The sequence below is a fragment of the Equus przewalskii genome, chromosome 18 (assembly GCF_037783145.1).
Source record: "Equus przewalskii isolate Varuska chromosome 18, EquPr2, whole genome shotgun sequence".
Taxonomy (NCBI): Eukaryota; Metazoa; Chordata; class Mammalia; order Perissodactyla; family Equidae; genus Equus; species Equus przewalskii.
The window spans coordinates 16,795,006-16,818,012 of record NC_091848.1 but is presented as its reverse complement, the minus strand read 5'-3'; the positions used below and the strand labels follow the sequence as shown (position 1 = coordinate 16,818,012).

Below are 23,007 nucleotides of genomic sequence, written 5' to 3'. Positions count from 1 at the left end.
TTCCAACCAGCTGTATTACACTATTACCTCACGTTTGAATTTCAGCTTCAGAATCTATCTGAAGGACAGGCGGAGCAAACTCGGCTGCAATCATGCTGTATCGCTTTGTCTAATCCACGCTGCCTTTCTCTTTACTATGTGAAGGTGTATCAATACATATAGTTTCAATGATCTTTCAAATCTCTGTGACAATCTGAAGAAAACAGAGATGGCTAGGATGGCATTGGGAGGGTTAAAGAAAGGATGCCCTGTCTCCTCTGCCCTAGAAGATAAAGCCGCTGTGGTGACAAGGCACTGTCTGGAGGGGATTCTGCATAGAATTCTTTGTTAAACCTGTTCACAGTTCTACAAGGAAAATAAATGATCAAGAAAAATATACCAGGTTCTTGATTGTTGTGTCCTAGATAATTCAGTAATTCACGACTTTGTAGCTAGGGCCAAAGGGTTTCATAGTGTAAATATTCTCTAGAGCAGTCAAATACAAAGAAACTAGCTTTTCTTTAACCCATTATCTACTGGTAAGGATTTTGAATATTTGGCCTATGAACACCATTAAATAATTTTTAAATGCCTTATCCTAAGTTTTTATTTCCCTTGTAAAACATACATGCAATCATTGTAGAAGATTTGGAAATTCAGGAAAATGTAAAGAAGTAGAAATCACCCATAATTCCATCTACCCAATTTAAATAAGTGGCCCCTGTCACAAATAATATTTTAGTCAAATATACCCCTGGTAGGTTGAACAAGCAGGATTCACATAATGTTCCCAAAGCAAGGCCACTTTGTTTCCCATTGCCCTTTTAAAACATGTCCAGAGAGGAACATTACTCTCCAAACACCTAGATAAAGACTTTTCCTGATTATTGGTGGTAAAAACTCCTGTAATCAATTTGTCACTAGTCTTAAGTAATTAGAATGTCTAGTCCTCCTATCATGATCAAAACTCTACACTTGATTTAAAATTTCATCTTCTTGCCCCTCTGTCAGCTCAGGTCTGTTGTTGGAGAAGAAGTATACGCTGTTTTATTTCCTTCCCCATGTACTAATGATACTCATCTACAAACTAAAGATAATAATAGTTCTTACTTCAGTAATATGCTTATTGTGAAGATTGCGATGATACACAAAAAATGCTCAGAAAAATATCTAGCCCATATAACTAATCATATTACCAAGCGAAACACACATGTATTTTTCTGCTCCCAGCTCTGGGGATACAGGCTAGTCCCAATACAGACACTTCTTTTGTGCTCGTGTGTTAGATGCTGAGTAAACCTACCTCTTACCTTTAGGGTCCTCAGGTGAGTCAGACACCAGTCTACCATGTCCGCCATACTGCCGAGCACATACATTAAAGCCCCCATGTGATTTCACTGTAGCACTAGTCACAAGGCTTGCCGGGGAACTTAAAATAAATTTCTCAAATTCTTATTCATAAAATCCTCTCCCCCTAATTTTTAAACCTTTTATAACCCAGAGTCTAACATGTTTTCAGTTATTTCCTTTGAAATATGGGTGTTGGGTAGCTCACTTTGAAATATCTCCTCTTTTTTATCTTAGAGTTTCAGTTAACAACTCCAAGTTAACATCTTGATTACCTATCTATTGACCAATCTACTCCAGCTACATACATATGCACACACAGGTCCACATTATAGACTCAGGATCTAAGATGAGACTGCCTGGGTGTAAATCTGATTGTTTCAAGTAACTAGCTGTTTGTTTTTGAATGAGTCACTTACCCTTTTTCTTCCTTAGTTACCCCATCTATAAATCAAAGATAATTATAGTCTCTACCTCAATAGCACAGTTATTGTGAAGATTAATGTGATAATACATAAAAAAATGCTTAGAAAAATATCTAGCCCATATTACTAACAATGTTATCTTTGGAAGTAACAATATCATTATTATTATTACACATGTCCTCTTTATAACTTATTTCTTGATTTATGTGGATTTTCACATCATTAAATATTCTCCTTAAACTGTAATTGTGTAGTACGTATTTATCTGTACAAATGTAGCATAATTTTCAATACTAAACTGGACATATATATCATTTCTAATATTTTGTCACATCATTGGTCACCATGTTTATTATCTGTCTTTTTTCCCCCTTTAGAATACATTGACTGAACTGGAATTACTAGATTAAAATATGATTAAGTCATTTAATACATATTGACAAATTATCCTGCAAAAAATCAGTATCACTGTGTATTGTATTTTTAAGACTATCTTAAAATTCTGGCCTGTTATCTGCTATCAGACACAAATTCAAGTATAAGGGCAACCTTGGAAGATAATGAAAAACAGGCACAGGATGTTCTCTTGTCTCCTTAGAGTGTGCCAACAGATTTCTGGAAACATTTTTGGACCTGGGAATTAGCAAAACTCATTTAGAGTTGGATGAGGAGAAATCCAATATATCTTCAGAACCAGAGAGTGCCAGTGACATAACTATACTGACCACTCTTTTTTAATAGAAAAAGAAAATGAAGTAAGAATGAGCAGTAGTGGCTGCCTATTACGGTGGCTCATTATGAAATACTTAGATCAAGCTGTTTTAATTATGTAAATGCATCTAGTGGATGAGTGTTAATAAACTTCTATTTAAATAAAGTAAATAAAACTTCTGTTTTTCCCTAGCACATTATATCTTAATTAAATTCCCAAGCAAAGTCAGTATCTATGAAGTTAGACAGCTGACAAAATCCATCACTAAGGAATGTAAACCAGCTAGATACTAGTCTAACATAAAGCACATGGTGATTAGTCAGTTTTGATAATAGGTTGGAAGTTTCATGTATGTCCTAAGAAGGGGACACTGTGGTTCTCATTTTTTCGTGTTCCAAATAGGTATTATTATCAAGGGTATGCCAATTTCATAAAATTTCACAAACTCACTAATATCTGGCTTATGGTATCTCCTGTCTTAAGAAATGAGGAGATCAATTTCTTTTTCTTCATGATCTTAATTTAAAATTTTCTGTTTTGGAAAAGGCATCTTCCTGTGATACTCTTTGCCTCTTTGTGCCTCTGTGTCTAGCTTGCTTTCTGTTTCTCCCTGTCTTTCTCTCTCCCTCACACACACACACACTCCACACTCACAGATACGAATAACTCCAACAAAACAAAACAAAATGTTCACCCCACCACCGAACAACAGCCATTGGACCAACCTTATAAAGTAGTGGCAATTTTCCTAATTTCAGGAGTGCAATCTGATTTGTTGTATTTTTCATTTTTTTAATCCTCTTTAAATCATCTGCCTTTCCATAACCCACGTCAATGACTTCACCCTGAAAAAGGAGAAAAGACAAAGAAAAATAAAGCCTTGTTGGAGGAATTATACCAAATTGTCCATTTAGTATGGCAAAAGCCATTCATAGTAATTTGAAATGTTCAAAGGAGAACTATTTCTATGTCTTACGTCATCCCAATCACCACAAACATTATACCTTTCTATTTCTTTCAGGGTACAACAATTCTTTTAATCACTTGATAAAAACATTTAGAGTCATTTTGCTCTGCCATCTCCCTTCTAAACAAGTTGCAAACCCAGTTAATGCCTCTAACAGACCACCAAGTTTGGTATATTCTATGTTCATATTTCTGGAATTTGAATCATTTAAAAAAATACTGCAAGATTCATTTCCTTAAAGTTCAACTGGAATCATACCATTCTCAGGCTTGAGAACAATTCAAAGACTCTATTTTTATTCAAATTAAGTACAAGGTCTATCATGCACAGCTGTTTCAGTTGTGCACATATCCAGTTGTGAATGACAATCCTTAGGTTGTGCAGGATGCAACCTGTACAATAACATGTGCCAATCTAACAATTCAAAGACTTTAGAATATGATCCTAAACAACTATTTCTGCCCACTACCCCTCTACAGTTATCTTATATTTTACATCAATATTCCTCATTTTCAAAAGTCTCCTTTTACTAATATAAAAATTTCATGTCTCTCTGGAGATTCTAATAGGAATCCTCTGATGTAGTTGCCCCTTTCTTCCTCCTTGAAAAGTATTGCATCGAGGGTTCTATCAAACATATATTCCTATGAACCAAGATTATTTCTTTCAGCTTTACTTTCTGTAATTTCCATTATTAAAATAGCAGTTGTTATGCTTTCCAATGATACAAGTATAATACAAAATGTGCTGCTTCAAACTACAGCATACATATATCAAGGTGTTGATAAGGAGTGAGTGGGGGCAAATGGTGAAAGAAAGGAGATGAAGACTCCAGACCTCTAACCTCCCCCACTTCTGAACTGGAGCTAATGCACTTCAACCAGTTTTACACAAAGAGCTTCCACAGAAAGCACATTTAAAGAAAGAATTCTGTTTTAGAAGAACATGTGAATACTACTAAGAGATCAGTAACTAGAACTGTTAGAGGAAATATTTCATGCCAGAAATATTTCCTTAGCCATTACATTCAGCTGCATCTGTAAAAACTTTACTAACACACTAAAGCCCATTTCAAATGTTACCTACTGATGAATTGTATTCCCCTGTTGCTCAATTATATGTGATCTTCTCTACTTTGCATCTCAGACAGATCTGTTTCTGCCTCTCTGAAGGCCTTCACTGGACCGGCTCTCTGTACCTATATTTGTCTACTAGTTTCGGTTTCCAGTACAGGCAAATTTCTGCAGTTAAGGGCTCATCACACACCCATTCTCACCCAGGTGTCCAGCACACACTGCTGGCTTATCTGTCCTGAAATGATTACAGTTTATGCAATATCTCTAAGAAGCTAAGTTGTAGTTACAAATGGATTTTCCAAAAAACTTAATTACTAAAACCACTTCTGTCAGAATGGTTTTTGATTATAATTTTGCTCCTATTAAAATGTGACTAAATCAGTGCCTTATTCGATTTTTGTGCTTGCTGATACTGTTACCATATAAATAATTATTGACCTACGATTCTATGATTTTGAAAGGCTGATTAAATAAGATCACATGATATTAGTGATCACATTGCAAAAATGAGAGAATTCATATTTTCTATTGCAAATTCCTAAGTACCTACTAATTATTTGCGATTCACTGATAGCATCTTAAAACGGGACTATTACTCAATTGGGTTATATTAAAGAACATATTTTTTATATTTAGGAGAGGCTGGGGAAGAGGTTAGAGAGGGTATAGGCCAAACTGTGACTTTTTGTTTGTGTACACTCCAGAAAGATAAGACAGTTACAATAATAGTTGTATAGACAGTTACACAATAGACAGTTGCAAAATAACAGTTCCGTAAAAGACATGTAAATTATTGACAAATAGTAATAGCTTGCATCAACAATGGCAATTTCAATTAAAGAGCTCTTCCATTCATCTCGTATAAATAGCACATGTCAATAGATTATAGCATTTTAACAGGTATGAGGTTTTCTTTTTAGCAAAAATATTCCTCAACACAGGCATCATTATATCAATTTATTTTGGCTTATGCACTTTAAGGCTATGCATTAAAAAATCAATAATTATAGAAGTCTCAATGTTCTGACAATTTGACAGGTGATAATAAAAATGTATCTATTGCCTTCAAAGGATGCCTGTGAACCAGGTTCTTTCTGAAAGTCTTTCCTATTTACCTTCAAGCAAGCTGAAAATCACAGCTGCAAGAAAGCACATTGAATTTCTCTGAGACACAAATCAATATACAGTGATAGGATAAAATGTCAAGCCATTTCTATCCACACATTCTTGTTGCTACAATGAACCTCTTCTTATTGCAAGAATTCTGTCATACTAGAAAATCATCCACTTAACTGGTTGGGTATTATTTTTAATTTATGTCCAAATACCAAGGATTAAGTCACATCTGACTAGTCCCTTTGGGAAACGTCAAATGAGCAGAAACCTAGGTTCTTGAACTATTCATACTGTATTCACCAGTTTGTCCATCGAGGACTTCTCTCACATGTAGGAGCCAGTAACCGAGAGGTGCAGAGTGAAAGGGAACTAGTTCTGTTGTTTTAAAATTTTTTTACCAGGGAGAAATATAAAAAATTCAACACATTAATTTTAATTTAAATTCTATACACTAATTTTTGAACTAATATCCAAGAACTTAAAACAGCAGCAACAACCAAAACAAAAAACCAAATATTTTATACTTTGTTAAGAAAGTATTGGGATGAAAACAGAGAGCAGTGGGCCACATAGAAATAGCTGAAAGGGAAATTGGCACACTTTAGAAACAAACATTAAACAATAAAATACAATTATCTTTTATCTATGGTAAAATACGTGATTAAAAGGAATCATGAACCAGACAATTAACAACGACTAAAAATCAAACATTGAAAAGCGGCATTCTATTACATCAGTGGTTCTAGGGTTCTATACAAAAGCGAAGAGACTACCTGAGCAGAAGCAACAGAAGAGAACAGCTATGAGAAATGAACAAGAATTATTTCCTGTTGTCAGCTAAGTCAAATAAATAGAATGATTGCGGCAAGTACCTAGGGCAGAGAAGCATCTCTGGGGCCATTCACCTGTGGGTGCCTGGGCTCCACACTGAGGAATGAGCCCAGAGAAACCATGTTTCTCTTCTGCTTTGAGGCAGCCAAAATTATTCATGCTTATGAAATGATGTATGCTTTAAAATTTTTCAGACTTGACATTTTTCAACCAAATCAATCACTCTGACTTCTTCTAGTTCTTCTCTAAGAGAGATTCTGAACGAACAGAATGTGTGAAAAGACTGCTTTGACTAAAATAGTAATTTTCTACTCAAAGTCAGAAATGGTAAACCCAAGCAGTTCTCATACTGACAAAATACAGTATTATCAGAAGTACTATTCATCTAAATACAAGTTTTATTTTAGAAACTTACTACTATCTTATATAATCTAGCTTTTGAATCCTCTTCAAATTAAAGTGTTTACATTTATTAAAAACTTGCAAAATCATAGTGATCTCCCATGTTTACTCTTGTCTTTTCTAAAAAGCATTAGTGTATTAGTATTTACGAAGAGTTAAAAATTCAGAGATTGCCACAATTTTATTAATACTTCTTTTTCAAGGTCGTTCAAGGGCTTTCCACCACAGACATTATCATGAAGACCAATGTATTGAAGCATAAAAGCCAACGCTGCTTCCTCCCATTCCTGTGGCAGACATCACTAATCAATCACCTTACAAACTCCTGCTCAAAACCGTATTCTAGCTAATAAAGACCAATTAGATAGGGGTTGGCATAAAGAAGGAGCTATATAAAACAACTAATATTTTAATATTAAGTAATTATTAATTTAAATAACTGATATTTAGCTATTTAAAATATTTAATAACTAGAACAGCACAAGTACTAATTAAACTGGACTCTCAACCAACCAGAAGAAACACCAGCTATTGTGTCAATCTAGTACATCCCAAGTGAATTCAGCATTAAGCATGTGACACACAATCCATTTTGTTGTCTTCAGGGTAAAAAGTCAGATAAAGGGGTGGCTTGTCCATTTTATCACTTTTTTTTTACTGTAATATATACACTTGCTGGAAAAAAAATTGCTACAATCATATGCTAAATGCAATGCTTGATGGCACAGTGGCCATGTTTTGATAGCAGAAATAGAAAAGATAAGCCAGAGTAACTATCTTGGCATATAGTAAGTATTTAACAAATTTACAAAATGTTTTATAATATAACACATAATGCATATCCATCTAAAGGATAAGAAAATTAAGTTAAAACTATTGTAATATAGAAGTTTAATCAAAGTGCCAGGTTACATTTCCATATTTTAAGTCTATAGTCTCCAAAGTCTGCAGACAAAATTAAGTGAGTTTAGAATAAGATTCCATATGAGGTTAAGAAAATATAGATTCTTGGGAAGAAAAAAAAAATCTTTAAGTTTTCCCAAATTTAACAAATAGTCCCTTAGAGAATATTGACATATTCATTTGTATTATTCGGCTAACATTTAAAAAATAACATAATCAACCAGAGTTATCTTTCCTTTTAGCCATTTTTATTAAACAGTCCTTTTAAAAGGAAAAAAATATATATCTTTTAAAAAAGAGACTATGAAAAATATGTATAGAGGTAGGAGAAAATGAATATACGAAGTCCCAGGAAAAGACTATTAAAGAGAAAATGTTTTTCATTTTCCAACAATATGTGTCAGGTTATATTCTAATTTCTGAGTGTATGGAGGAAAATGTGTTACCAAAGGTGCCTTCATACTGTGCTTACTTTCTCCTGCTGAGAGATCAAAATAAAAAAATAAACAAAGACACTAACAGTTCAGAAGACTCTCAGTTAAGATATGCCAGAAAGACAATAAAGAAGGGGTAGTGTAATAGAGAATGATTAGAAATTATTATTTTTTGCTTGAAGAAGATCCACCCTGAGGTAACATCTGTGCCAATCTTCCTCTATTTTCACATAGGAAGCTAATGATTTTCCTACAGTGGTAGGGATTAAATAAGCATAGAATTTCAGGAAATTTATCAATAAAGGAAGGAGCAAAAGTTAGGTGGTACACAACGGTTAGGAGTAATGGTTAGCTGATAGATGTACACCTGAGACACGTGACAGTATGTTGGTTGTTGGTCAGCTTTTACTAAAAGGGAGACTTAAGAATGTTTATAGACTGGGGCTGGCCCCGTGGCCAAGTGGTTAAGTTCGTGTGCTCCGCTGCAGGCGGCCCAGTGTTTCGTTGGTTCGAATCCTGGGCGCGGACATGGCACTGCTCGTCAGACCATGCTGAGGCAGCGTCCCACATGCCACAACTAGAAGGACCCACAACGAAGAATATACAACTATGTACTGGGGGACTTTGGGGAGAAAAAGGAAAAAAAATAAAATCTTAAAAAAAAAATAAAAAGAATGTTTATAGACTGAAAAGAAGATTTGGCCATACTTGGTCAACAAATGCTAGAAACAAAAGAAGTATATAAAAACTGGATCTAGATTATTCTTTCTCAACATGAGAATGAATAAAATAAATTAATGCAAAAGAGAGTAATCCTACTCCATTTAGATGTCCATGAATATCAGCAATAACTGATCATGAGAGTTTCTGCAACTTTACCATGTTTCCCATATTCAACCTCTTTACTCTGTTTCCCTGCAGTAAACGAGGAATAAGACTCTTAAAACAACAACAACAACAACAACAAAACAGTAACAGCAGCAGCAGCATTAGTTAATTGCTTCAGAGAGAAGCGTCCTGGAATGACTCATCATCTCTCCTTGGGTGAGAGTGGAGGGCAGTGGGGAAGCCGGGTCATCATATTGAAAGTCCAGGCAGGGAGCCGGTGGACCAGTCCCAGTTGTTTCATGTCGAGGATGGAAGATCAACAGACATTTGCAAAATGTTCCAGGAGCCAGAAGTCTTCCAGAAGGTCTACATCTCTGATTATTTGAGGGAATTCTTGAAAAGAACTTAACTCTTGATCTTCCATTAGCTTTGTCTAGAAGGTAAACTCTGTCTGACCATGGAACTGCTCCTTTCAGAAGGAAACGCTCTACCCCATACAACAGTGTTATTGACTTCCGAGCGGCCTCTGTGGCCCTGGGTGGAAGGCATAGGGTGGGAGTAGAATCTGACTGCACTCTCACTTTCTACTCAACGGCACTGTTCTTCACTCTGCCCACCCCAACCTAATATTGTGGCCATGCTGTAATTCGCAAACTATTCTATTGCTGAGCGCTGAATGCTGGGAAATTGTACGCTAGTAAAACGGATCTCTGGGGCAAAAAAGAAAAAAAGAGAAGGAAAAAAGCCCTGATGGGTAGCATTTGAAAATTTCTGTGGTTTAAATATCAGAGTAGAATTAGGAAAGATTCACAGAATCAACTTTCCCTAGCAGGAACAAGTTGGCTTTGCTAGTCCAGCTTACCACTGGGGCGCCTGTGCTTGGCCTTTTAAAGTGGCAGGACAAGACACTACTTAAGTGTTTGCTGGGTGGTCAAAATCAGAAATAGGAATGCATTAGAGATATGGGTTGAAGCTTGTGCCTAGGCCTTGTCAAAGTTGAAAGAGTCAAGAAGTAGATGAGGGCAAGTGCTGAGTAACAGCGAGAGAGAGAGAGAGAGAGAGAGAGAGAGAGGGCAAGAGGAGGTCAACAGGAAACCCCAGCTGTGAGAAAATTGGAAATTGAATACAGGGCTTTTGAGCGTGTATGTGTCCTCGAACACACACGTGTGTACTGTGAGAAGGATTAAACTGCACAAGACTGTTGTGACACGATATATAGAAAAAAGAAAATTAATACTTAATCATTTATGTTTTCTGTGCTAGAAATTTTACTATGGAGATTATATCTGCTGTTTTCGGTCTATCTTCAGAACATTCATATTTGGTAGATATTTTGGCCCATTTTATAGTTTATGAAGAAGGTGGAGTTTAGAATATTTAAATGACTTGCTAGTGGTTCACAGCCATGCAGTTGTGTAATTGGTTACCTAACTGCCAGTTTCTCCTATTAGACTGCCAGTCATATGTGGGCAGTGTCCAAAGCTTTCTTACTCATCACTTTGTCCCCTGTGATTGGCATATAAAAGGCATGCAGTATGCATTTGCTAAACCTTGAATGTTTCTTATATTAGTGAGACCCAGCTGGTTAAATTCTATATTAGTCAGTTAATCTTTCAGTATCAAATTAAAATATGAGGGAAAACATTAATAATCACAGGGCACTGTAAGAAATGATACTCAACTTATTAAGGTAAGGATATTGAAGGAGCTCCAAATTCGTTCCAGAAAATTCTTCCTAGAGGCCATGAAAGTAATATGACAGAATTCTGCTTCTTTTAAAATCAATTAAATTAGTATATTGTAATAATGTGTAAACTAATTAACCTTTGCACAGATCTCTCTAGTTCTGAAAAGAATGAATTTGCAGCATCCACCGAAATGAGGTAAATATCATTTTTAAACTACATATTTAAATACTAGCATTTTATGGAAATTAAGATATAAATTAAATCTGCTAAGAAAGTTATATCACCTAACTTTATAAGTGGTATGCTTTAAATCATATTAAAAATAAAAATAAAATGCTGACCTAGAATTTTCTCTCAAATCACACTTAATTATAGCAATTCGGAATCTTTAGATATAACTTTAGTCAAATTAGAAGTCTATAGTCAAATACTTTCTCACTAAAAAATGCCATATTTGTTTTAATGAAGAGAAGAAAAACAGTCCATTGTACTTTAAACACTTAGTTGAATTCTGCTATCCTTGCTTTAAAACTTTTATTTTGTAAAACAAACTTTTGCTCTCTTTCCTAGGTAAAAGATATAACCTCTCTAACAAATATTTAACTATGGACAATATGTTGTGATAGATTACTTCCTTACCTGTAAATACTTGTGTCTAAATTTTAAATACAGGAAAAGATATATACCTTAAGTACGTGGAAACGAATCTTATGATTATCATCATCAAACAAAAAAGCAGCAATTATGAAACTGTTTTGTTAACTCAACTAGTGCATAGAGAGCATAAAATCAGAAATAAAAGGTCATATGGGGCCAAAGGATTTTATGGAGGTTTTTTAAAAAAAAATTGATAATTTTATATACAACTGTGTTCACAGCCATTCATTTCACAATTGTGCATTGTTGACCAAAAGACAGATTCCACAAGAGAAAAAGAAAGGAGACAAATAAAATGCAAAGTCATTTTCAACATTGAAAAACTGCCTCAAGCTCACGTTTCTCTGTTGGTGAGACAGTAGCTTCATCTTCACACCCAGATAACAATACAATTCCATTCTACTCCTTTAGCTTTCTGATATTTTTATCTATAACGGGACTCATTCAGAGCCAAACGTGTATAGCTCTTTCACCATATCACTGATAAGCTTGCTTTTCTTTGAGAATATTAAAAATAAAAGAGAAAGACAAAGTCTTCCTAGCTGTGAGAAAATAGACATCTGATTACAAGTTAGCCAAGGATTCCACGCAGTGGTTATATTTTTTCTCTTTAAGAACTTTTGACAAAATATTTGATACAGTGTTCAGATTTCATGTGTTAAACTGTGTCTTGATATTTTACAAAACAAAGAGAAACGATGCTTTTTCAGGCCCAACTTGACATGATCTGTCATTCTGCATTCAAAAATAAAATAGTTCATTCCTAGTTTCTTTGAGCTTTCAGTTTTAAATTAAAAATATGATCAGGGAATTATATATTTATTTTTATTTATTCATACTAATAAGGCATCTTCCTCCCTAATGATTAATACTTGTCATGTTAAACAGAAGACAGGAAGATTATATTTAGGCAATATAGTAAAAATTTATACTTCCAAATCTTATGATATATAATTCTAATATTTTCTTAATTTCTCCTATTTAAATGTTTCAACTTTATACCAAATAATAACAATAGCTAACATTTATTGAGTGCTTTCTAAGTGCCAGTCACTTTAGGTGGTTTACTTCATTTCTTCCCCACAAGAACCATTTGAGGTACTATTATCCCTTTATACAGAAGAGGATATTGAGGCTTAGAGAATTGAAGTGATCAAACCACAGTTATGCAACTAATAAGGAAGGGTGCTAGTCCAGGCTCTTGAACTGTGCTCTCTGAGGAACGAGGTAGTGTTAAATGTGTTGATAATATTTTATGCACATTTGATGAAAATAAGTTTCTCCATAAAATTGCATTATTTGGCTTGTCTTTCAGACACACAATAACGCTTAACAGAAAGAAAACTCCAAAATCTGTAAAATATATTGGAATAAAAACAAATCCCCTGTTCAAAAATAAGAACATGGCAAACCCAATCTGACCAACCTATATTAAGTATTAATTGTTCTCTTAGCTTTTCTGCATCTGCATGGGTTTCACAAAGGACAAAAGATATGCTTGCACAGGGATTACGTAAAGCCATATATTCTATTTATAAAACTGACTCAACATTGTCAGCACTCAATACCAATGTCTTTAACATTATGACAATATTATAGTTGATATTTACCTTTTAATAAAAGTATAAATCACTGTTTATTCCCTGAAGCTAACCTCACTCATGCTAAATTATTTATGTATCCATTTTAATGTGTATTTTGCATCTGACAGGACAACTCTCCTTAGGACCCTTTTACTGACCCACCTGTCATTATGATGGGGTAAACAATGTCACCTTTCCAGTGCCCAATGAATTACAAAGAAGTTGCAAAGTACGCCATCCATCATGCTGGCACTAAGTAGGTTTTCTAAGTACATCTCAGATATCACAAATGCTGTTTAGACTGTTACCAGAAAGCAAAAATTGGAAGCTTACACAAAACAGTCATATGATGAATGGATATGACAGCTCTTCAAAGAAAAGGGGCACTCCTCTTCTGCAAATAACCTTGTCAAAAGCAAAGTAGTGGGGAGCTTTGCTGGCTGTCAGACTAGAATAATTTAAGAACTTGTTAATGGCTCTGCCTGATGGAAATTCATGCAAACACAATGTACTCAAAATCAAAAAGTAGGTATGCCAGAATCATCATCAGCAACCTCTCAAGCTTGATTTGAATTAGGGAATGTCTGAAGAGATATAGAAAAATCACCAGTGTCCTATTAATTAGAATATATGAGTTTCACTAATACAGCTGTCTAAAACACGTGCATAAAATATACGCAAGTATTCTATATGCATATAAAATAGTCACCTAGCAACTGCTATGCTTTTGAAAATCGTTATATGGTTTGAGTTTAAAAAATCAATATCAAAAATTTATTATATCCTTCATTGATATGGATATTTAAATTATGTACTTAGAGTAATAGATTTGAATTATTAATATAATTCTAAAAATAGTTATTGTTGGTGTCTTCATTTAATTTGCATGGTTAATTTCTCAAATTATGTTCTTCAAATACAAAAGTGTTTGTTTTATCCATAATTGCATTTTAGTTCCTTTAAACACTACTCCCTTTTACTTAGGCCTTATATTTCAAACACGGGGTATATTTCTACATCTATAGTTAACTTTATTTCTCCCTTTTAACAGCTACTTTGTCTTTTTCAACACTCCTTTTTAAAAAATTTATAAGTGGTAGGAGGGTCCCAAAATGACTTCTGACTTACGGACATTGAAGTAATTCCATGATTCTGTAGTAGACTTGGTTTTCTTTTATATGAGACAAAGAGAAAACTTAAACATTTATAACTCATAAGAAAAATGTGTAGAAAACTCTCAGAAGTACGGTTACACAGGAACATAAAAACCAATCCAATGGGCCCAGTGGATTATTGAAGAGGGCCACACTGAGGAAACAGGGAGACAAATTGTAGTTTCATCGCTTTTCCACGTCACCTCAGTCAAGGAATAATGAATGTTTGCTGGAAGAACTTGAAAAGCAAAAGATGGGGGTGATTCCAGGGACCCACTCAAGCTCCTGGGGTCTTGTTGTTCTGAGTTTTAGACATGCTTTTGCTTAGGGGAAGAGATGACTGTATTGGACTTGAATCAACTGGGAAAAAGCGGAGGCTGGAAATGTGTGGGGCTTAGGCAGCATTGGGAGTCTGAGAGGAAATATGTGGGATAACTTCAGAATCTTGATTTGAGACCAAAGCTTCTGAATCAAAGAAAGAGTTTTGGCAGTCTGCTTCTGTTTTTGTTAATACACAGGTGTTTTTCTATTATTGCCTACCAGAAATGGTGTACATTAATCAAATCAAATTATATTAGTCTTACACTAGAAATACTGCAGACATTTAATATTGCATTAACTTTTAATTTAATTTAATAATTTTAATTTAATTTAATAATTTAGCCAGCTCTAGTGGTCCAGTGGTTAAGATTTGGTGCTCTCACCACTGTGACCCAGGTTTCTTTCGAGCTCATGGAACCCATCTGTCAGTTGTTGTACTGTGGTGGTTGCATGTTGCCATGATGCTGAAAGCTATGCCACTGGTATTTCAAATACCAGCAGGGTCACCCATGGTGGACAAGTTTCAGCAGAGCTTCCAGACTAAGATAGACTAGAAAGAAGGAAACTGGCCACCCACTTCCAAAAAAATTGGCCCTGAAATCCCTGTGAATAGCAGTGGAGCGTTGTCTAATAGAGCGCTGGAAGGTGAGAAGATGGGGACAAAAAGATTAGGCAGAATTCTGGGATTCTGTGCACAGGGCTGTCCACTCCATGCCACTAACAACAAAAAACTGTTAATTAATGAAAGGTTCTTCAAGGTGGTGCTGGTTAAATGTATTCCTTCTGCTCAGAGGCAGAGAATGATACAATGCAGAACACAAACAGTGCTAAACCACTGGTAAACTGCCTCTCCCCACTCCACCCTTCAAAAGATAAAAACAGTATGAGGAGCAAGCATGTATTTCTGTAAAATAATTTTAAATGATTTAAATATTTCATATATTAATCAGAGTTAATAAGAAGTTAGATTATTAAAAATCTGTGCCAGTAATTAACAACATTCAGAAACATAACATTATTTAATTCGTATTAAATAAGGCAATCTACAGTTTTATGAGACTAAGTGTGTTTATTAAAATGATACTTTTAAATGGAGACAGAAAATTTGCCTTAAAGGAAACTAGTGACCAATTATATATTGTATCTAACTGGTATATTGTCCTTTCCACCGGCTTGGCTCTGTCCTCCAAGATTTACATATTAGCTAATTTAATTCTCCCAACAACCTTATCAAGTTGGATCTCTTATAATTTGCATCTCTTTTAGAGATGAAGAAACTCAGCCTTAGATGGTTAAAGAACAGTGGGTACCAGGGGAGCTGAGATTTGAAACTAACCCATGTGGCTCTAGAAGCTGTGCACTTAACCACAATGCCAAACAACCAGCTAACCCAGAAAAAGCAAAGCAATAATCCACACCTGGCTCCCTAGCTCCTGTGTGTTCCATCAAGAAAGCAGAAGCACTGTATTTCAAATCTTAAATGTGTGAATCATCACATCAATTTTCCACTTCATTTCTCGTGTGCACACAATCTCAAAACACAACTACCTCCATTTCTATTCTTTCTGTCCACATCAATCTATTAAAATCTGCCTCTTCAAAACCAAAGAATGAAATGAACTTGCACTATACGGACTAAGCAAAATGTGAATGACTCAGTCACACATTCAACACTTCGAATTAAATTCTTCTAACATGTTTTCACTTTCAAAATATGACAAGAAAAGGGTCGGGTAATCCAAATCTTCCTTTCCCTTTCCTGGCACCTCCACACAGACTATTTAATGGTTACTTTTGTAAGCTGTGTCTTGCCAGTTAGTTCAATTTAGATGAAAGCTGTTGTTTTCTAATTCCATCTCACTGTAAATGACAGAGACAAATGGTCATATTACCTCGAGAGTTCCTTTGGCAGAATAGGCTGCGTATGGGTAGAGCAGATCTTGGCTGCCGTGTTTTCTGGCTTCTTCGCTGCAAGGCTGGCCATTAGGATGAAAGCACTGGCCGCTGCTGCTCAGAGTCACAGAGCTGGGAGAAGGGCCTGGCAGACTGAGCAGCACAGAGTAATTTACAAACTGAACATCTTCTAGGCCCAAAGAAGTCCAGTGAGTCTTAATCTTCTTTGAAATTTCCACGTCATCTTCACTTTTATACAGTTGTATCAAATTTCTGAAAGAAATTTAAAAAGCAACCTCTAAAAAAACAGGGAAAATCTTTATTCTTTTGAGTTACGACTATTCAATATACAAACAATTACTAATAGATGTGGGATAAGAAAGATGAATGAGATAGGACACTGTACAAGAAACTCAGTTTGGTAGATGTGATGAGCTTGCACAGAAATTACACAAATCAAAGCAGAATGAATTAAGTTCTGAAATTAAGAACTAATAAAGCAGTATGGGACTGCAGACAAGAGAGTGATTAATGCCAACTAGTTTTTTATTAATTCTGATCCTTCTATCGACATCAACATAATCCATTTAAAACTCAGTTCAAAAACTAGGAGTCCTGCTGGTTGAGACAGTTCTGTATTGTAGTTAATATGATACCATATGAAGCTAGGTGATTAATATATAACTAGTGCTAATTAAAATGTTACAGAGAACTCTTTTGATACAAATTACATGCCAAAGTATATGATGCTATGAGTTATATGCAAGAAAATCAATCTGTCATAGTAAAGCCAACCACAGATTGTCAAACAAATATGAAATTTTTGTATGTGCTTGCTGTAGTCTATATATTTATTCCTATACCTGTTCTGTAATCCACAGTGACACTATCTACTTCTGCTTACGACATCCTAGAAGCCAGACAAAATCTGTTAAAAATATGTGTAGAACCTAGAATGGAATCAGACATGGGAAATTAAAAAATAATAATCCATTAAAATGTTGTTTTGTTTTCTCTGAGGCTGGAATGACAAGGGACCAGCCTCCTTTTTGGCAAAAATGCTTCTGCTTATAAGAATTTTATTGCTATCCAATCTATTACCTAAGTAGATATTTTTACGTCACTATTTTCGCCCATCATATTATTTTTCTCACACATACTTGCTATTTTTAGTAGGCTGTTTATTTAAGAACCTCAAAACAGAACACATCTGAAAGGAAAAAGAAATACAGACAAAGGGAAAAAACCACATACAATAGTATAGGAAGGCATTACTGGAAACAAAAGGTAGGTCTCTTGACAGCTGAAAAGCTGGTCTATACAGGAACATGCAGTAACAAAGAATTTCTCAGTTGCTTTCTATCTTTTTAAGGCTATTTCTATTTTTTTAAATATCTGTTTTGACCAATCATTAGTGCCATGTAAATTTTTTAGAAGAGCTAATTGGAAGAATTCTATTTTTTATTGTGAATAAAACTAGTTTGCCTTCAAGAGCTAACTGGAAGAATTCTATTTTTTATTGTGAATAAAACTAGTTTGCCTTCTACCCTGTTCTTTTTTTAGGGGGGAAGGCTTTTTGAGGTATGTTTGTCAAATGAAATGGTATATATTTCAAGTGTACAACCCACATGATGATGGAACATACATGCACATTATGAAATGATTATTACAATCAAATTAATTAACACATCCATCACCTCACATAGTTACCTTTGTGTGTATGTGTTGTGTGTACTGAGAACACTTAAGATCTACTCTTTTAGCAAACTGCAAGTATACAATGCAGTATTAACTACAGTAACCCTACTGTACATTAGATCCTCAGAACTTATTTATCTTATAACTGAAGTCTTGTCCCTTTTGACGAATATCTCCCCATTTCCCCAAGCCCCTGGCAGCTATGATTGTTTCTACAAGTTCAACTTCTTTTCCCCTCACATATAAGTGATACTGTGCTGTATCTGTCTTCTTAATCTGGCTTATTGCACTTAACATAGGGTCCTCCAAGTTCACATACATTGTCACAAAAGGCATGATCTCCTTTTTTATGGCTGAATGATATTCCATTATGTATTTATACGTATATATACACACCACCACATTTTCTTTATCATCAGGCCATCTGTGAACACTGAGCTTGTCTTGGCTACTGGAAAGAATGCTGCAATAAACATGGGAGTGCAGATCCCTCTTCTAGATACTGATTTTGTTACCTTTATATAATTGGTATGTTAAATATCTATTGTTTCCAGCTTTATTGAAATATAAATGACATATAACATTGTATAAGTTTAAGGTGTACAATGTGTTAATTTGATACACTTATATATTGCAAAAGGATTAGCACCACAGCATTAGCTAGTACCGGCATCACATCACATAACTATCATTTCTTTTTCGTGGTGAGAACGTGACAACAGTCTCCTTGCATGGAAAACAAACAAGCAGAAAAAGATCTACTCTCTCAGCAATTTGCAGCAGGGGGATTATTGTTAATATATGTATTGTTTTGTGGTTTGTTTTCACTTAGTATTAGGTGTCTCAGATTCCTCTAGGTTTATTTATTGATTTCCTGACATAAGTAGTTTAAAATTGTTTCCAGTTTTTCATTATTATAAACAATGCTGCCCTGAACATTCCTGTTTATGTTTCCTGATAGACATATGCAAGAGTCTCTAGGAAGACATGAACAAATGCTTTTAAAAGGGTTTTGATTACAGTCCTTCCTGCTCTGCATGAGAGTCCCTATTCCTCCATTCCTCATCAACACCTGGTGGTGTCCACTATTTTATTTTATTTTATATTTTTGCCAGTGTGGTAGGTGTGAAATTGTATATTTGCTTAACTCAGAAATAACATTACTGGGTTGCAGCCCATTAGCATTATTTAAAAGGTCCTATTTTCAGTGTATCTAATTTTTGCTTACCAATGAGGATAAAATTGTATCCTGTTGTGGCTTTAATTTCCATTTCCACGTTTACTAATGAGGATCTTTTCATATATTATTTAGCTGTCCATGTTCCCTTTTCTGTGTGATGACTGTGTCTTTTACCCATATTTATGGAAGTTTTTGTATATTCTGGATAATCCTTTTTAGATCATATATATGTCACTTATGTTCTCCCAGTTTCGGCTTCTCTTTCATTTTCAATGTCTTGTCTTACAATTAATAGAAGTTTATAATTTTACTTGGGTTTGGGTTTTTTTATTTGGTGAGGAAAATTGGTCCTGAGCTAACATCTGTTGCCAATCTTCTTCTATTTTTTTTTTTTTTTTTGCTTGAGGGAGATTGTCCCTGAGTTAACATCTGAGCCAATCCTCCTCTATTTTGTACATCAAGCCAAGCTTGATCAGCGGTGTGTAGGTCCATGCCCAGGATCCAAACCTGCAAACTCTGAGCCACCAAAGCGGAGTACATAAACTTAACCCCTACACCACTGGGACAGCCTCAGAAGTCTATAATTTTAATGTACATAATTTTTAATATAATGTAATGCTTTGTACATTTTTCTGATGTACTTCAGAAATCTCATTTTTTTCCCTAAAAGTCTGAAAGAATTGTTTTTCACATTTCAATGTTTACCTGGAATATATTTGTGTGTGTGTGTGTGTGTGTGTATGGTAGGAGGTGGGAATCCAATAGCAACTTTTTCTGCATAAATAATCATCCTAGTACACTGTTTGTCATCCTCTCCACTAATGTGCAATGACAATTCTGTCGTATATAAATTTTCATATGTGTGTGGGTCTGTCTGGGCTCCATAATTGATTCCATTAGTCTTTATGACCCATGTACATAATATGCTATTTTAATAATTATTAATTGATAATATGTCTTAACACTCTGAATGCCTAGTCCTCCTATTTATTCTTACTCAAGAACATCTTCATTATTTTCTTCTTTTTCTCTTCCATTCCAAGTTTGGAATGAGCTTATCAATTTCCTTGTGATTGAGTTACATTGAAACTAAAGATCAATTTGAGGAGAAATGTCATCTTTATAATAAAATAACAGCAATGTTACCAAATATTCAGTCAATGCTAACATAAAATATGTTTTAAAATTAATAATATATTTTTCTGCTTATTGCCGGTGTAGAGGAATACTATTCTTTTGTTCTATTAAATAATCCTGCTAAATTCTCTTACTAATTATACTATTTCTTTTTTTTTAGTTTTCTTTATTAAAAAATTACATGATAAGCAAATAAAGAAGGTTTATTACTTCCTTTCTAGTTATTTAAAGGTTTCATTACTATTTTTTGGATTACTATCCAGGTTAAAACCTCCAGAAAATATTTAATCAGGTGTGATAGTGGACACCCATGCTGTATTCTAAATATCAGGGTAAACATGTTGCTTCCATTCTCATTTTGGTAAGAGATGTTTTATAAATGGGTATTGAATTTTATCATAAATTCTGATGCATTTATTAAGATAATCATATTATCCTTTTCTTTTTTTTTATTAATGTTATGATAGATTACAACCTTGTGAGATTTCAGTTGTACATTTTTGTTAGTCATGTTGTGGGTACACCACTTCCCCCTTTGTGCCCTCCCCCCACCCCCCCTTTTCCCTGGTAACCACCGATCAGATCTCCTTATCAATATACTAACTTCCACCTATGAGTGGAGTCATATAGAGTTCGTCTTTTTTTGACTGGCTTATTTCGCTTAACATAATACCCTCGAGGTCCATCCACATTGCTGTGAATGGGCCAATTTTGTCTTTTTTTATGGCTGAGTAGTATTCCATTGTGTATATATACCACATCTTCTTTATCCAATCATCAGTTTCTGGGCATGTAGGTTGGTTCCACGTCTTGGCTATTGTAAATAATGCAGCGATGAACATAGGGGTGCAAGGGACTCTTGAGATTTCTGATTTCAGGTTCTTAGGATAGATACCCAGTAATGGGATGGCTGGGTCATAGGGTATTTCTATTTTTAACTTTTTGAGAAATCTCCATACTGTTTTCCATAGTGGCTGTACCAGTTTGCATTCCCACCAACAGTGTATGAGGGTTCCTTTTTCTCCACAACCTCTCCAACATTTGTCACTCTTGGTTTTGGATGTTTTTGCCAATCTAACGGGTGTAAGGTGATATCTTAGTGTAGTTTTGATTTGCATTTCCCTGATGATTAGCAATGATGAACATCTTTTCATGTGTCTATTGGCCATATTCATATCTTCTTTTGAGAAATGTCTGTTCATGTCCTCTGCCCATTTTTTGATCGGGTTGTTTGTTTTTTTGTTGTTAAGCAGTGTGAGTTCTCATATTATCCTTTTCTTTAATTTGGTAGATTAAATTAATTGATTTTGAGGCATTAAGTCAAATTTTCATTCCTAAGGTTAACTCTACTTAGAGTGCATTATAATTTTCAGCTATTATATGATTTATTTTGCCAACAATTGTTCTCAATTTCCATGTCTATTTTTTATAAGTAAAGTGGGTATGCAATGTTCCTTTCAGGCATCATTTCTATCTAATTTTGGCTTGAAGTTATACAAACCTCGTAAAATAAGATAGAGAATGCTCCCTCTTGATCTGTTCTTGAATATGATCATAATTTTTGAAAGACAGAAATTATTCTTAAACTATAAATTGTCTGTACTTGATGTTCTTATTATGAGAGAACTATGAACTGCTGATTCAATGTCTTTAATTCTATAGGACGTGTATTATTTCTTCTGTGAATCACAGCTCTCTCATTGCTCCCTGTGCCACCTGCTAATAACCCTCAAAGTTCTACGTTTCTGGTTTCATCACTTGCCACAGTATTATTTCCCAAGTTTTGGCTCCCTTGGGGATTTTTCTTATCATCCTGTTAGGTCAGGACAGTAGCGTTTTAAAGGAAGCTTATTCTAATAAATATATAGCATTGATATGTTTTTCAGAGTATCTATTTTAAAAGACTTGGTGGTCTAATGGGTAAGATTCGGCACTCTCATTGCCATGGCCCAGTTCCTTTCCTGATCAGGGAACCACACTACTCTTCTGTTGTTGTCATACTGTGGTAGCTGCGTGTTGCTGTGATTCTGAAACCTCTGCTACTGGGATTTCAAATACCAGTAGGGTCCCCCTTGGTGGACAGGTTTCAGTGGTGCTTCCAAACTAAGACAGACTAGGAAGAAGGACCTGGCACCCACTTCTGGAAAAACTGGCCAGGAAAACCCTATGAATAGCAGCGGACTATTGTCTGATATAGCTCCAGAAGGTGAAAGGATGGCGCAAAAAGACCAGGCAGGGTTCTGCTCTGCTGTACACAGGGTCGCTAGGAGTCAGAATTAACTCTACAGCACTAACAACAAATTTAAAAGTACCACCAAAACCAGAAATGCACTACATTGAGTACTTAACTCCCATGTAAGACATAATTTACTTGTAAGTACCGTTTGCTATTCCCACAACATCCAAGGGGGAAACTCTGGAAAAGCAGCTAAGAATTATGATCCAAGTTCCTGCTCCTTTCACAGACTCATAATGTAGATATTTGTTCAAACTTGATTGATATCATTTTGCACATTATCTCTACCTGACAGAGGTTAAATTACTCTAATTTCGTATACTATGGTGTTTGATTGAATTTAAGGGAATATGAGAACTGCTTTTTTTTTTTTGAGGAAGATTAGCCCTGAGCTAACACCTGCTGCCAATCCTCTTCTTTTTTGCTGAGGAAGACTGGCC

General features: G+C 35.0%; 1 protein-coding gene across 10 annotated transcripts in view; it reads right to left on the bottom strand.

The window, feature by feature from the left end:
• Positions 1-23,007, bottom strand: part of NAALADL2 (N-acetylated alpha-linked acidic dipeptidase like 2) — a 1,266,186-nt gene that overhangs the window by 519,177 nt on the left and 724,002 nt on the right. For all 10 annotated transcript variants that reach the window (XM_070582377.1, XM_070582380.1, XM_070582376.1 and 7 more), the window contains 2 exons: positions 16,316-16,589; positions 3,189-3,308 (listed from right to left, as the gene is read on the bottom strand). In XM_070582377.1, coding sequence (XP_070438478.1) covers positions 3,189-3,308; positions 16,316-16,589 — 394 coding nt within the window. The remainder of the gene's footprint in view (positions 1-3,188; positions 3,309-16,315; positions 16,590-23,007) is intronic.